Source organism: Camellia sinensis, chromosome 7 (genome assembly GCF_055761805.1).
Source record: "Camellia sinensis isolate YWXY chromosome 7, ASM5576180v1, whole genome shotgun sequence".
Taxonomy (NCBI): Eukaryota; Viridiplantae; Streptophyta; class Magnoliopsida; order Ericales; family Theaceae; genus Camellia; species Camellia sinensis.
The window spans coordinates 179,725,799-179,741,468 of NC_138967.1; the positions used below are offsets into that span (position 1 = coordinate 179,725,799).

At 33.8% G+C, this 15,670-nt stretch overlaps 3 protein-coding genes across 4 annotated transcripts; all 3 read right to left on the bottom strand.

Annotated features, from left to right (window-relative positions):
• Window positions 1-1,409: 1,409 nt before the first annotated feature.
• Window positions 1,410-1,853, bottom strand: LOC145796333 (protein FAR1-RELATED SEQUENCE 9-like). Its single transcript, XM_082881419.1, has one exon. It carries the CDS (start codon window positions 1,851-1,853, stop codon window positions 1,410-1,412), a length of 444 nt encoding a protein of 147 aa, XP_082737545.1.
• Window positions 1,854-1,882: 29 nt separating this feature from the next.
• On the bottom strand, window positions 1,883-8,723 carry LOC145796334 (protein FAR1-RELATED SEQUENCE 5-like). The gene is made up of 3 exons (XM_082881420.1): window positions 8,652-8,723; window positions 3,087-3,151; window positions 1,883-3,014 (listed from the first exon to the last, which is right to left on the bottom strand). The coding sequence occupies exons 1-3, from the start codon at window positions 8,721-8,723 to the stop codon at window positions 1,883-1,885; spliced, it is 1,269 nt and encodes a 422-aa protein (XP_082737546.1).
• A 781-nt stretch (window positions 8,724-9,504) lies between these two features.
• Window positions 9,505-15,172, bottom strand: LOC114265227 (G-type lectin S-receptor-like serine/threonine-protein kinase At4g27290). 2 transcript variants are annotated; one of them, XM_082880011.1, is made up of 7 exons: window positions 13,820-15,172; window positions 12,182-12,307; window positions 11,904-12,061; window positions 11,314-11,524; window positions 10,733-10,970; window positions 10,502-10,652; window positions 9,505-10,160 (listed from the first exon to the last, which is right to left on the bottom strand). In XM_082880011.1, the coding sequence occupies exons 1-7, from the start codon at window positions 15,123-15,125 to the stop codon at window positions 9,852-9,854; spliced, it is 2,499 nt and encodes an 832-aa protein (XP_082736137.1). In that variant the 5' UTR covers window positions 15,126-15,172; the 3' UTR covers window positions 9,505-9,851. The 2 variants fall into 2 exon arrangements, with proteins under 2 accessions (XP_082736137.1, XP_082736138.1); XM_082880012.1 differs by lacking the exon at window positions 10,502-10,652 and having other exon boundaries at window positions 13,820-15,121.
• Window positions 15,173-15,670: the final 498 nt, after the last annotated feature.

Genomic DNA, 15,670 nt, shown 5'->3' on the forward strand with positions numbered 1-15,670 from the left:
AAATAGTAACACCCTATACAACCAATGCAGGAAAGTAAAACAACATTAATAAAGTTGGATAACATAATTTCCCTGTTGGAAAAAGTTCTCACATTCTTTTCTGGGATCATTTCCCTGTTGGATAACATCATTGAAGCAAGTTTACCTGACCACACTATTGGATAACATCATTAAAGATTTGATGTTTGTTAAGGGAACTTGAAAAATTAAAATACATTCATGGATTAGGTAGAGACATAAAAGAGTAAAAAAATTACAGATGCAATGCTCTAGCTTGAATACTAAATATTCCAAGCAGAAGACCACTTACTTCAGTTAGCACACATGTTGACTTCAACTAGTATAGCATCAGAAATAGAAAAATTAAAATACATTCATGTAAGATGGAAAAAAGAACTTGAAAAATAACAATAACAATGTAAAACTTCAAGACAACAATATCAGAAATAGACCAAAACAAAAGCCATTACATGAGTAAGGTTCAGCATTCAGTAAGTACCAATGTGCTGGAATTCTAAATGAAACTGCTACAACACTAGGTTAAAGAATATGAAATTTTACACAATACAAAACTGAACAACCCATGATTTCATATTATAAGAAGAATCTAAAAATCAATTCCAAATTACACAATTCTCATAATAAAAAATATGTGATAAGCAACTAACTCAAACCATAGGAAGCACAAAAATGTTTACCTGTATTGAATGATTGCCAATGGCCGAAGAAGGTTGAGATTGACCTTGGGAAGCACAAAAAGAACCATCCTACATGCATAAAAAAATACCAAAATAATAAATACCACCCTACTAGATTACAAGAATAACCAATCTAACAAGATTAATACAAGGTTGCACACAAAAGTAAATATTACCTGAATACAAATATTACCCATGGTGGTACGAGGCTCAGATTGATTTTCGGGAGTACAAAAAGCATCACCCTACAAATGACCAATTTTTTTAATTCATTAGTTTTCCAACACACATGCAAAATATCATTTAATTATATGCAACAATTTTGTGTAATTACCTTATTAGATCGCATTTTTTTCTTCTTTGCAATAGATTTTACCATCCCGCCCTTGATCCTCCTTATTTCCTTACTAGTTGCTTGTCTTTTCTTGAGTCCCTTGGCTTGGATTGGAAAATCTACTTCTTCACTTTGTGGGCATGTGTTAGCTGAGGAATTTCTCAATTCGATGATCTCCACTTGACCACAAGTGTGCACACTTAATTTGTCTTCAACCATGACACTCAGTTATTCACCTTTTGCAAGTGACAAATGACAAGTTTCTTCACTTTCGTCGGCTCTACTTGCTATTGCTCTAAACATATTCATCAATTACCTATATCGGTCGCTTTGATGTAGTTTCACATCAGCCTTGACGTCATACCCACGCCTATCTTTTACACTTTCATCCCTTGCCTTTTTAGTCCATCGTTGAGTATGTATTGTGCAAGAAGGTCCTTTGCATTGATTATCTCTCTAAGCACCTTTAAACAATGTCGACACACTATGCCCTTCACTTCAAACTTCTTGCAACTACAACTCAAAAAACCATCTCCATCCATTGTCACATTCTTATATTTTTTTCCATCTACATCCGTTTGAATTGTGAATATGGTATTCTCACCATCATGAATAGTGCCTACAATGGATGCTTCAATGGACTGCACGTACTCATTTCGGAATTCCTCAAAAATTATTTTGGTGTAAATATCTGCCATTTGTTTTAACATCACAGTTGGAATGGAAACCCTTGGCAATTTTTGTGACAAATTATACTCGGCTTCCAATTCTTTATACCTCTTGTCATAGAGCACCCTCTCAAAATGCATGAAAAATTCCATCAAGTTATGATCACAATTGAGATAATCCTTCAAAATACATTGAATGATTCACTTAGTTGAGTAGTACTCATTCCAGCTGCCCAAGAATTCATAATATATGGCCATCCCCATTTCTCCTTCACACCAAAAGTTTGCTCTAACCAATGATTGTTGCGTGCATCATACCTATCAAGCATTTGGTCCCATTGTATTTTGAATTCTTCTTCATCATCAATTTGATGCATAAATTTTGAAAACACACCCTTCACCCCAACATCTTCAAAGTGGGAACTTATATGCTTCACAACATTTTGCATCAAATGCCATGTACAAAGTCGGTGGTTTGTACTAGGCATGACAATTGGAATGGCCTTAGCCATCGCAGCATCTTGATCTGTGAAAATAGTTTTTAGAGCTTTGTTTGACATTGCGTCCAAAAAAATCTGAAACAACCATGTGAATGATTCGGCAGTCTCATCATACATCAACGCTGCACCGAATATAACTGTTTCTCGATGATGATTAAATCCAACAAAGGTTCCAAAAGGTCTATGTTCGTTATTTAATTTGTAAGTAGTGTCAAAGGTCACTACATCACCAAATTGAACATAGTCCATTATCATTTGTGCATCGGCCCAAAATATATTACTTATTTTCTCTTCACAATCTAATTGGACTGCATAATAAAAGGATGGATTTTCCAAAGTTTTCTTACGAAAGTATTGCAACACACTACCCGCTTCTCCATATTCCAAATCTTTTTGTCTCTTCGATCTCAAGTAATTTTTTTGGTCCAATTTGATGAAGCCAAGTGATGCTCTTCCACCAGATTCCGTACGAAATAGCTCATAAGCAGACCTAAGAGGAATTCTAGATTCTGAAGCCAATTCTACTTCTATTGCTTGGGTGGTAGATATTTTTCTTTGGGATGGCAACATATGAATGCACTCTTGAGGCACAAGTTCATGATTATGATGTTCAACAAAATCAAAGGCAACATATTTTCCTAAATTTCTATCTAACTTGATACTAAATCGAGCACCACAACCACACCTCACCTCTTGTCTCAGAAATTTTACTTGTGGATCGGGCTTGTCAATTCCCCGAGTTCCCTCTTTGTAACATACAAAAGCCCGTGAAGTTATTTCCTTAGTATGTTTGTTCTTGTGTGCATATAGCTTCCTAATATTAAACCCCACCTTTCAGCCATAGGTATTGTAAAAATCATATGCAGCTTGTTCAGAGTCAAATGACATGCCCAATTTCAGCTTCCAACCACAATTAGCCAACTCATTAACAACATTATTTTCTTCGATTACCTGCAATTCGATTTATAGGTGCAATGAATCAATTTATATTACTTGGATCTATGACCTGGATTTTTTTGGACAGGTATGCTAGTGTTTAATTTTCTATCTCTAAGTTTGTAATTTAATAAAGTACCCCTGTGCATCCAGTTATCTAAATTATCAACATTTACCAATATCTTTTAATGTGTTCTCTCATTTATTACTTGGATCTTTTAATGAGTTCTCTCATTTATATAATTTTTATAAGACAGTTGATTAAAAGGGATGTTTTGAATTTCATAATGAGGATAATTAAATTTGACAAAATATTGGCCCCTTATAGAATCTCCCAATTAATATAAGTGACCTTATGCATAAGTTTGGGTATGTGTAGATTGTTGTAATTGCATTATATATATACATAACACAAACTCATCTAATACTAAATAAGCAGTATTTGTTGAGGGAACTAGATGTTGCTTTGTATTGAAACAGAGTAACAAAGTTCTAAACAAGCAAAAAGCATACCAAAAAAAAAAAAAAAAAAAAAACACATGATTTGCTTCCAATTATATAATGCTTAATAACACATTATTAGCATTCACATATATACAAAAATAGGCGAGATTTACATATACAGCTAGGAAGTATAAGATTTATAGCTAGGAAGTATAAGATTTTACCAATGTGCCTTGTTACAAATATTTTTTTCTAATGCAATTTAAACCAATGTTAAGCAGTGTTAAGCAAAGCTATAAAGCAATTTAAACCATATCAACAACTATAGCCGTTGATCAGCAACTATAACCATAAATAATGTAAATATAGAGAAATGACACAGAGACTGAAATAGACCTCGCCATGGCTGCAATGTCGCTTTCTTGCCTTCGCATTACAGCCGGACTCGCGTCCCTCCGCCAACCTCTTTCCATAACCGTCGCTTCCCTTCACCATCTCTCTCCGTCTTCGCAGATGGCGCCGATCGTCTCTCCGTTCGTCAATCGTCTCGTTTTGTCCAGCTGCCGCGCCTCTCTTCTCTTTCTCTCTCTATCCAGCTACGTGGTTAGGGCTAAACAGAGGAGAGAGGGTCGAAGATGAAAGTCAAATAAGAGTACAAGCGGGAAACTCAAATTTTGGAGCAAAAAAACAAAAAAAAAAAACAAAATAAAACGACGTCGTTTTCCCCAAAACGACGTTGTTTTGGGGAGTGTGGCAGGGAAGGCCACAGGAAAGAGCGGCCGATGATCCATACTCCCCTGCCAACTTCATTGCCATTTTATTCTTCTAGTTTGCAATTATTCATTTAATATGCCACATCTATACTAATATAAAAATACAATTCAAAAGAAGTTTTCCCATGAATTTTATATATTTAACATTATTCTATGTAAAACTGTCATGTTTCTCAATCTTAATTGTTTTAAATATCTGTTATAATTAGTTTAAATTTTAAATTTAATACACTTTACACTTCTAATGTATGATAATAATAATAATAATAATAATAATAATAATAAAATAAATATTGATACTTATATCAACCCACCACCCCCTTCCTTTTCCCTGTATTAGACATCAAATTGAAGGGTTGGCATATTTCTCTTATAACCTTCTAGATATTCCTCTGGTCCAAGGGTTGGATTCCTAGTAATCTCCCCCAAGTGAGATATACCAATAAAAATAAATAAATAAATAAAATGAGGCATATAGTAATTTCCTTTTTCACTTAATACATTTTAAATTTTATTAAATGTAAAATAATTTATTATTCAACTTGTTTAGTAGTCCTAGTTCTATAGTTGTCGTTACCTATTCATTTCAATCATAAAATAATAATAATAATAATAATAATAATAATAATAATAATTTCTAGTAATACCATCAGTTCGTTCTTTTTCATCTTTTAATTTCCTTAAATTTGTTTGGTTGGTAGAGTTTTTGACCCAGGACTTGAAATTCTTTGAACCATGGAGTGTAAATGGTTCGGTTCGATCAGTATTGAAAGTTTAACACCAAATCTGATTTTTTGGATTTGATGGCTGAGGAATCAACACAAATCATAAGTTAGTTTTATCGGTTTTTTCAATTTGGTAGAAAGGAGGGATTTATACGAGATTTTAAAACGTTTCATACAAACTTTGTAGAGTTTCACCTTAAGAATAAAGAAAGCAAAAGTTTGATTGAATTTAGTGACATTTTAGACTCAATGAAAAAATGTATTTACCATTTTGTGTACATCCGTATTAAATTTAATGACTAAAATATTATTTTTCTGTCAATTTTACTTAACGAAAATAGACAAATGATTTAGATTACAATAAATAAAAAAATAGAATTTTAAATTGACAAAATAAAAAACTCAGAATTTATTTTGTTATAACAATCAAACTTTGAGGTATTTTTTTAATATAATTTTCTCATTTTATTATATTGATAATTTATCTTCTATACTCAAAGAATTAAAATATAAAAAATATTTAAATATAATATTTTGATTGACTCGATACGAGTGATTTTGAGCTATCAATGGATTTTAACACCTTATTGAATAGTGGTGTTTATAATTGGCACGGCATTAAAATTGACAACCTAGAATAGCACACACTTGACAGGTTCAATCAAACCATCATGCTTCAATTCTTGTGGAGGTAAATATTTTTCGCATTTTCAGATATTTCATGTATTTAAATATAAAATTTAATAAAAAATATTTTAATAAAAAAAATGTTTTTTTAAAAACTAAAATCGTTTTACAAATTAAAGTCATATTAATGCCATTTTATTATCGCCACCATCTCACTTCCACTACTACACCACCACTGCCATTACTACCATCATCAAACGTACCATTACATAATATAACTTTTATGGCAACACTTCTTGATGAGTTGTTGGAGGTGGTGATATGAAGTGAGAGTTGTCGAAAGTGGACGAAGGTAGTAGCCAATAATGAGGGGTGACTGGAGGTGGTGGTGACTGGTGATGCGAAACGAAAGAGAGAATGAGAACTTGTTTTGAAAATAAGAGGAAGCATCTTTTTCTTATTCATAAAATTTTGAAATCGTTGTTACTTTCGTATAAATAAAAAAAAAATTATCAAACGCGGTGCTAGTCTGACCAAAATAAAGGTCCAACCAATAGGATGGTCACTGGCAAGGAAGATTCGCCGACTAACTTGATTCAATCGGGGAAAGAATAAGAAAGCCCCAATTTTTTCTCCTTTTATGCTCCATTTGTCTGGATAAAAATTTAAAAATAAATAAATAAATAAATAAAATAAATAAAATAAATAAACAAAATTTAAAATTAATCTATAGATGAATTAACCAGTCCAAAAACAAACTATACAAAAATTGATCGTAAAACACTTACAATGGGTGAATCCCACTATGTATGGATCCCATTGTAGGACTGATGGGAGTATGCTGTGACCCCATGGTGGGACTCAATTCTTATGATTGTTCTTTGACCAATTATTCTTTAAAGGGTAATGTCTGATCATGTGAACGGTTTTTAGATTGTTTCATTACCTATCAAGCATTTAAGAGTGTAATGGCGATGTCATTTACTGAAGCTGAACTTGGTGCATCTATGCTTAAAGAACAATCAACCATAAATGGTTTCCTTTCAGTGAAAAAACCAAGTTATTTAGGCTGAGGCAATGCACCCTCACTGCCCAATATCAGAACCACACTTGACATACTTGGCCTATCTTCTGGACACTGTTGTACACATAACAGTGCCACGAGGATTGGTCTCAACATTTCAGGTAGATAACACGAGTCCCTCATAGATCCATCAATCCAATTCTAGTGACCTGCCTTCTTTGTAGAGTGATCATGCCTGAAGACAACATTAAAAAACACATGTTTAAGGCGATATTTTAAATATTAACTAATACATATTAATGATAGAAATGAAAATCATACGCAGACCTGCCCATATCTGTTTATAGCCGATATGGTAGGCTCGCAGGCTCATTTGGTTCTGTTGTCGATATATATTTTAATTTTTTTTATTCTCACAAACAAAACGATAAAAAATTGAAAATGCATATTGTTTTCATATCATTTTCATTTTTGTTTGAAAACAGTAACTTTTTCAGTTTTCCTCAAAACTAGATTGTTCTAAGAATTTTTTAAAATTAATTTTGGAAAGATTTTGAAAAAATCACAATCAGGTCAATCAATTTTCGATACGTATCGCTTGATAAACCTAATACAACTTTGCTATGATTGATGTAAATATTCATCTTGTGATATTGCTATTTAAAATTTTGGCTTAATTAAGCACATTCAAATATAAGATGATATAAATTTATACACTGTTACTCACATGCCCAAGAAGATTGAGACGGTGGTCTAAATGAATGAAACCTCTGTTTATCTTCTTGATAACAATCTCTAGCACCAAAACATCAAAACTAAATACATATGATTTTACTGAGAAAATCACATCCATTGCGTACTCTAAAGACTTATAGCCACTATAGTAAAAAATTAGAAGAAGAAGAAAATTTTATAGAAATACGATTGAATTACATAAATCATGCATATATTCGTACTATGTTCCAAACACTTTGCTTGTATTTGCATTTGATTCATTTCCTCCAAAACTTTTGGCGATGCCAAAGTCCCATATCTTTGGGTTCATTGCACTCATTTGGGAAGTTGGGTTAGGGTGGGTTAAGGCTAAAATAGCCATAAAAAGACAAAATAGGCCTTTTAGCCCATGCTAAAAAATGTCAAATCCAAACCATAATTATTTCGTTTTTTCTCTCACAAAAGCCAAAAAATATATCCCAAACGAGGCCTTTTAGCCCTAGACCAGAGCCAAAAAGCCAAAAAGTCAACCCACATCCCAAATGAAGCCATTGTCAACATCTAGCAATTGCTAGCTTTGACATCTTTGTGAATTATTCTAAGTCTGAAATCTTGATGAAGATAAAAAAATAAAAAAAATAAAAAACCCAAGAGATACGTTGGTAATGTGAAAGTGCTTATTCCAATCCAATAATGTGCCATGAGTTAGATTTGTGCAACATTTTGGCTTTGTTAATCCATGCTAGGGGTGGCAATAGAGAACCTACCCTATGGGTACCCATGGAGACTCGATCCAAATATATGAATTTTTTCCTTTTTTCTTACCCGTCGGGTCAGGTAAGTGGTGTCTTTTAAATATCCATTAGGAATGGGTCGGGATGGGTACCCGGCCATTTCCTCCATATGTTTTCACTACCTTGTCTAGAATTAGGGTTCTCATTCTCACAGCTTGCTTCACTAAATGCATGACATTTGCCACATCTTCCTCCACTTTTAAAGCATTTATTTCCACTTTCTCTACAATCTCATTTAGCCGATCCACTTCCTTTTGCAATTCCTCTTTTCTGCTTTGCAATTATCTCAGCTTTGCCCCAAATTTGTCAAAGTAGCTTGACAAACTCTAATATCATCCCAAGCAACCAAGACTACTTCCTCATCTTTCCTTAATATATTCGATTCTTCCCCTCCACTTTCATGTTCTAAATTACTCTTTCTTCCTTCGCAGCTTCTAGTGAAACCACTGCCACTTGAAGCCTTGCTTTAGCCGAAGAAAGGGCCATTGTTCGTAAAATTATAAAAGTTTGAGGTGAGAAATGTAATTTACTCTTTCTTTTTCTTTTTTTTTTATCACATTTTTTTCAATTATTAAAAACTTATTTGATTGTTTCAAAATTATATATTTGATTAATTTAAACCCAAATTTTTAATTAATTAATTAATGTGCATTTGATTTTGTTGTTGAGCCAAATAAAATAAAATTAAATGTATATTTAGCTTTGGTTGTAAAAAAAAAAAAAGTGTTAAGTTAGGTTGGGAAAAATCCAAACCCATTAAGGGATGGGGAGGGTAGTACCCATGGGGGATGGGAGGAATGGAGGAAAATTATTATAGGGGAATGGGGATGGGGAATTAATATCCGCCCCATTGCACCCATTTCCATGCTTTGCTCATTGAATTTTTGAATATAACAAGAAATGAATTTCTAAATATAAAACCACTTCAATGTTGAGAGAGAAGAACCAAAAATAAAGAAGTTAAAGCTTTTGTTAGGCATGTATATCCGCCCCATTGCACCCATTTCCATGCTTTGCTCATTGAATTTTTGAATACAACAAGAAATGAATTTCTAAATATAAAACCACTTCAATGTTGAGAGAGAAGAACCAAAAATAAAGAAGTTAAAGCTTTTGTTAGGCATGTATTCACACCATGATTCCCTTGTTGATGCATCATGTTTGGATTTAACAACCAATAAGTAGCTTGCGTCTATTCTTATTACTATCAAAGACCATTCCTTCGACCTCGGCAACAAAACTTTCTAAATGATGGACTATTGGTCAATTTTCCCTAATAAAAATGAAACCATTGTCATTACGGTATTCAAAACCTTGTGTTATATACAATATCTGTGGGGATTAAAAGATATGATTACCCATTGTTATATTTAGATACACAAATGTGAAACAAACAAATAGCCAACACAAGACAAGGAAAAGCAATCAAACTAAGTAAAAGACATAGGTAAGTCGAATTGTAGCATAGAAAACAAGGCTTAACATGGTGTCCGTAAGCCAAGATTTCTGAAGCTCATTGCCAAGAAAGACAACTTTGACATTGTGTTCATTAGCTAAACAAACTCAAAGGTCCTGCTTGGATCATAACAATTACACACCAACAAGAATTGTCTTCTATCGGGCCTCTAACTGTGTTATGGTGTCCATATTGGCTGAACATTGTTCAATCTTTCTTCTTTCTGACTCTGTTTCAAGGAGATTTCTTTCAGTGAAAAAACCAGGCTGTTTAGGCTGATGAGTCAGAGCACCCTCTCTACTGAACATCAAAACCACACTTTCCATGCTAGGCCTATCCTTAGGCTGTTGTTGCACACACAATAAACCCACGTGAATTGAACGTAACACTTCAGTTAGATTGCATGAGTTCCGTAGTTGTACATCAATCAACTCTGTAGCCTTGCCTTCCTTGTATAATCTCCAGGCCTGAATAGTAGAACACACTTTCAAGCTCTGGTTTGAATTATTCAAAAAGTAATACTAAAAGTATTGTACATAATTTTTATACAAAACACACTTTCAAGCTCTGGTTTGAATTATTCAAAAAGTAATACTAAAAGTATTGTACATAATTTTTATACAAAATCATGCGGTTGAATTGAGGCATTTTATTTTAAAATAAAATATCCTTCAAAGTTGCTCATAATTGGATTTAGAGATATTATTGCTATATCATTATAGATAAATTTTCTATATATAACCCTTTTTTTTTTTGTAAGATCACGATTTTCCTTTTCAAAAGAAAAATTATTCAACTTTATGCTTACGTGTCCAAGAAGGTTGAGGTGGTGACTTGGGTGAAAAAATCCTCTGTTTCTCTGCCCACTCACTACTTCTAATACCAAAACACCAAAGCTAAATACGTCGGACTTTACTGAGAATAGCCCCTCAATTGCATATTCGGGAGACATGTACCCACTAAAGGAAAACAATGAAAAAATAAACAAATTTATATAGTTGAAAAAGGAAAACTTTTGAACTAGTTAGAAGATTCTTACTATGTTCCAACCACTCTTTTCGTATTTGCTACCGTCTCATTTCCTTCAAAAATTCTGGCTAAGCCAAAGTCTGATATTTTTGGATTCATCTCATGGTCTAGTAAAATATTGCTACCTTTCAGATCTCTATGGATAATTCTCACTCTGGAATCTTGATGAAGATAAAGAAGCCCCCGAGCAATTCCATTGATGATGTGGAAGCGCATAGGCCAATCCAGTAGCATCTTTTGTGATTGATCTGTCCAATTTTTTGCCCAAATTAAACCAAGCTGCTATATGGTTTCTCGAGTATAAATGCAAAATGATTCCAATAAATAAAAATATAATTTTGCATTGGAGGAAGTCTGTTACGACGCTAGTTAAGAGGTCAATTAGTAAGAGCTTCATCCTTGATTCATAAAATGGGAAGGTTTCCATTGAAGGGGGCATAAAAGACGAAAATATCACTGGTTTGTAAAGTAGAAGTGCCTCCTTTTTGGCTATGAACCTTGTAATTCACCTTTTACAATGAGACATTGGTCACAATGTTGCTCCAATATGAAATAGAATGAAACTAGCTAATGGTTTTAAGAAAGCCATACCGAAAATAAAGGAGTCCAAGTTATTGTTGGGCATGTATTCATATATTAACAACCTTTCTTCTCCTTGAATGCAATATCCTAGAAGCTTTACAAGATTCCGATGCTGAAGCTTGGCAATGCAGATGACTTCATTCTTGAACTCATCAACTCCTTGTTTTGAATTCTTCGAAAGCAACTTCACAGCAATCTCTTGTCCCCCTTCTAGCATACCCTGACAATTAAAAATCATTTTGTTTGTTATAGGTACAATATGGTGCCACTAAAAGAAGCCACATTAATTTTTCTGTATTTTTCCTTCGTGTTTTTTCTTCTGTATAATGTTTATGTTTGATTCTACCCCATGCTTAGCATAAAGTCTATGTTGAAAGTCACTCTACATCTTCATTGGAGCTTGTTCAGATAATAAAACTATTAAATACATGTGCTTATTAAATTTTTTAAAATGCAGAGTTATCAATTCTGCGTGACATAATGGGAAGTTTCTAGCAAAAACTGAATCAGTCATTGAATAAGGCAATCTACTGTCAACAGTTCATGTGGTTGGGCATCGGTTAGTTTTCAGAAAATTGGAAGTATAGTTATATTTTTACCTTGTAAACAGGTCCAAATCCGCCCTCTCCAAGCTTATTGTTAATTGCAAAGTTTTCTGTAGCTTTAGTGATTGTAGAAAAGTGAAATAACGGTAATTCTATATCTTCATTCTTGGCTTCTATGTAGTAAGCTTCTCCAGGATGATGTCTTCTTCGTCCTGTAGAAGAGGGCCGTCAAGAACATTTAAATGAAACAACTTGTTCAAAACAGGTAAACGTTCAAGCAAGCACACCTACAAACGTGAGATACTAAAGCATCAATGACTAATTTTTATTACCTTCTGTCTTTGGCTTCCACTTTTTCTTCCAAATGTACGATGAAATGCCCAAGGCAAGTGTTCCTGTCAAGATTACTGAGATGACTACAAGCCTCTTTCCTGCCTTCAGGTTGTGGTCAGCTTGACCTAATACCAAAGGAATTTAATTAAAATCATTTAAAAGCCGGGCAAAGATGCTCAATCTTCCATCCAAACTGCATCAAGCATGGGAGCTCAAGTGGAAGAGTTGTTTGTTCCCGTGAAGAGTCCAATTTACCCACCCCGTATGAAATGTCCAATCAATAAAGAAGATGCAAACTTATTGAAACCGTAAATAAGTGGTTAATAGTTAGATTAGCACCTGTGGAGTTGAACTCCCACCCTATCCTTACAAGGCCTTTAAGTTTTGTCTCTTATTCCACTCCCAACCGTAGGAGACACTTCGCTTGGTTAATATTTAATGATTTCATGCGCCATAAATTTATAATGCACCACTAGTACTTTACTGTTATTTATTTTATTATTAATAGTGATAGACTTATAATATTATGTTATGTTGTGCTTCAAATTTGTAGATTATGTATGTTCAACAAATAAACTTGAGTGCCATTGTTATTTTATTAAACAAAGTAAAATTATCAAGTTATAGGAGTAACATAACATATAACTACATATAAAAATTATGATCAATCTTTAATGTTCAGTCAAAGTGAAATTCAATCACAGCACCATAGCAGCCGTAACAGGTGGCAGTGACTGCCCACATAATTACGTAACAATTTTACATAACAATTGCACTTCATTTTTAAAATCATGGGCAAAATGCATTGAGGCTTCGATTTTGAGACAATACTCCCTAAATACTTGAGAATCATAGTCTAGGGTGTATGCCTCAATTGCAACTTGTACGCCTTTTATGCGTAAGTATATGAGGATTACGCATAATAAGAGCTTGTCATAGGCTATTGTAAAACTTAATCTAGTAGATGGTTTAAACATAAGAAAACAATAACCTCTTTTGCAATTATATTCATAGAAAAAAATCAAGTAAATGACCAATTAAGAAAAAATAAAATTAAGGTTCAAGTGAGAAACTTGACAACTAAAGTTAAAGGATGTCGATTTCATGAGGGTAAGTTTCCTTATTGTCTACAATGAAATGTTCGAGGTCTTGAGAAAAAAAAGTATCTGCACATTCATATTAATTTTAACATTTTTTGCTACTTTAAAATATTTTATTTATTTACTAAATATAAAAATTTCAAATTTGAAGTGCTTACCTCTCGTTTCACAAGAGAAAAAATGTCTCGTCTTTAAAAATTTTGATCATCAGAATGCCTAGTGCTCAATAATAATCCAATATAAACAAAGATCCAAAAATAATAAACAGGGCCAAAATAAACTCAAATACAAACAGACCTACTGGGTCGGGCATGTGCATGGAGACGGGTAATGAGCATCATTATGATCGAATTCAAGACACACCGACAATAGAAATCAATGTTCAAGATGAAACAACTCTCTTTTTGCTAAACTGTAGTGAGGAATTTTCCAAGGAAGAAATGTAAATGTTCAGTATAGTTGACTACATGGTTCTTGCATAGTATAATCTAATTAATCTTTGTTCACTAGTCTTATGTGTTTGGTATGAATTCTTACCCAACTCAGAGGAAGCCATCCTTATGTAAATGTCTTGCCCATTTTCACTGAACTCTTGCATATCAATCAATTCATCAAACCAAAGCAAGCAGCCACTTCCATCTCCTCTCATGTCTAAATTTGTGTAAGCCATACAAGAGCAGTTTTTCAAGCACACTGTCTCACATTCCATCAGGGTCATGCTCCTGTCAAACCACGAGTTGCGTGTGTCTGGCATTTTATATCGCGAATATTTGAGAAACCCATCTCCATTATGGCAATCCAATGGTGTCCTCCGAACACACCCATTAGAATAATCTCCATTTCCCCATTCTGTTTGATTCCGGGGCACAAATTTACTTAAGCAACCACATCTTGGCGAGTTTCCAACGTTACAGCTACCATATGGACCACACAGTTTGTAATAATCACAATTATCTATCGGTGCAGTCAGGTAAAGGACCCATTCCTGGGTTCGATGATTCCATGTCGAGTGCCGCATAATGCCTTCATGACTTAGAGCCAACCTTGAAACAACTGAGCTGTTAACGAGATCATAACCGAAATACACCTCCTCCTTTGTGAAAACCAATCCATATGTGTAGATGGAATTCGGTTTCAGGCCTGGAGTCCCACTGAATCCAAGACCATTCCATGGTCCAGTCCGGAACAGCTCAATGGAACCATTACTCAGAATAAGTTGTGGATATCCTTGGGGATCACACCGAAATGCAAAATCACCTTGACCTGGATCATCAGAGCTCTTCCATGATGAAAGGCGCCGCTCTAAGCCACTTACAAAATTTTTTCCAAGTTTCATGCCTGGTAAAAAAGTATCACATGGATGATCAAAACTTTGCCAGAGAAAATGCTCTGGGTTGTCATCATTGGCATCTCTCACAACAAGATTTCCTGACTCTAAAAGTTGACCAATAGGATCCTGTACTGTGGATCTTGTCACATTGGCAGACCAAATGACACTGCTGGTACCATTGAGAAGAGCCAGAATTCCAGGGTCAATTACCTTCAAGACACCTGATGAATCGATGAGTGGGATTTCTCCGTTGGCAACCCATACAACAGTCCTAGAAGATATTTTCTTGTACCATATTCCCAAGTATTGATTCTGGGGATTGCCCGGGCTGAAAAATCCCATCTCAAAGCTCCCACCAGATGAAACTATGGTCTGGCTGCCTGTAATGAACTGGCTTTTAGTTATTATGTCTACTGCACTGGACATTATAAACATGGAAAATAAAGAGGTGAAGAAAAAAGAAAGTTTGAGGCCTTCCATTGATGGTCTAATGTCCAAATTCATGGAGTTCATCCGTTTGCCATTATTTATTCAATTTATAAATTAACATTCAGGAACTCTTGCAGCACAGTTACTATTTGCAATAAGTCTTCCTTTCCCCCTCACTGTCATTATTTGTTTTAGGGACCAATTTCCATCGTCATAAGAATAGTCGTTAAAAGGTTGTTCCGAAAAGTAAAACATAAGACATTTAGTGACAAGATTTTGAAAATGTCACTAATAAATAAACTTTTAAGACAATAATTTGGTCTTAAAATGGTTTATTTTTTGAGCCAAAAAATTTAATTCCAAAAGGATAATAATTTATTACTAATGTCCAATTTTTGTTGCTAAAAATATAATAACGACACTTCTTGTAACAAAATTATCTGATCTCTAAAAAATAATTTTATCCCTAAATTTTAGTCTCTAAAATTTTAATTTTTTTGTAACGAGAGAAAATGATGATAGGGAAGAGTAAGAGGTTGAAGTAGTAGTTTTTTATTAAAAAAATTAATAATTTCTTGTGTCAATTTTTAAATATAATTAATTCCAAACACCTTAAATTGAAAAGTCAA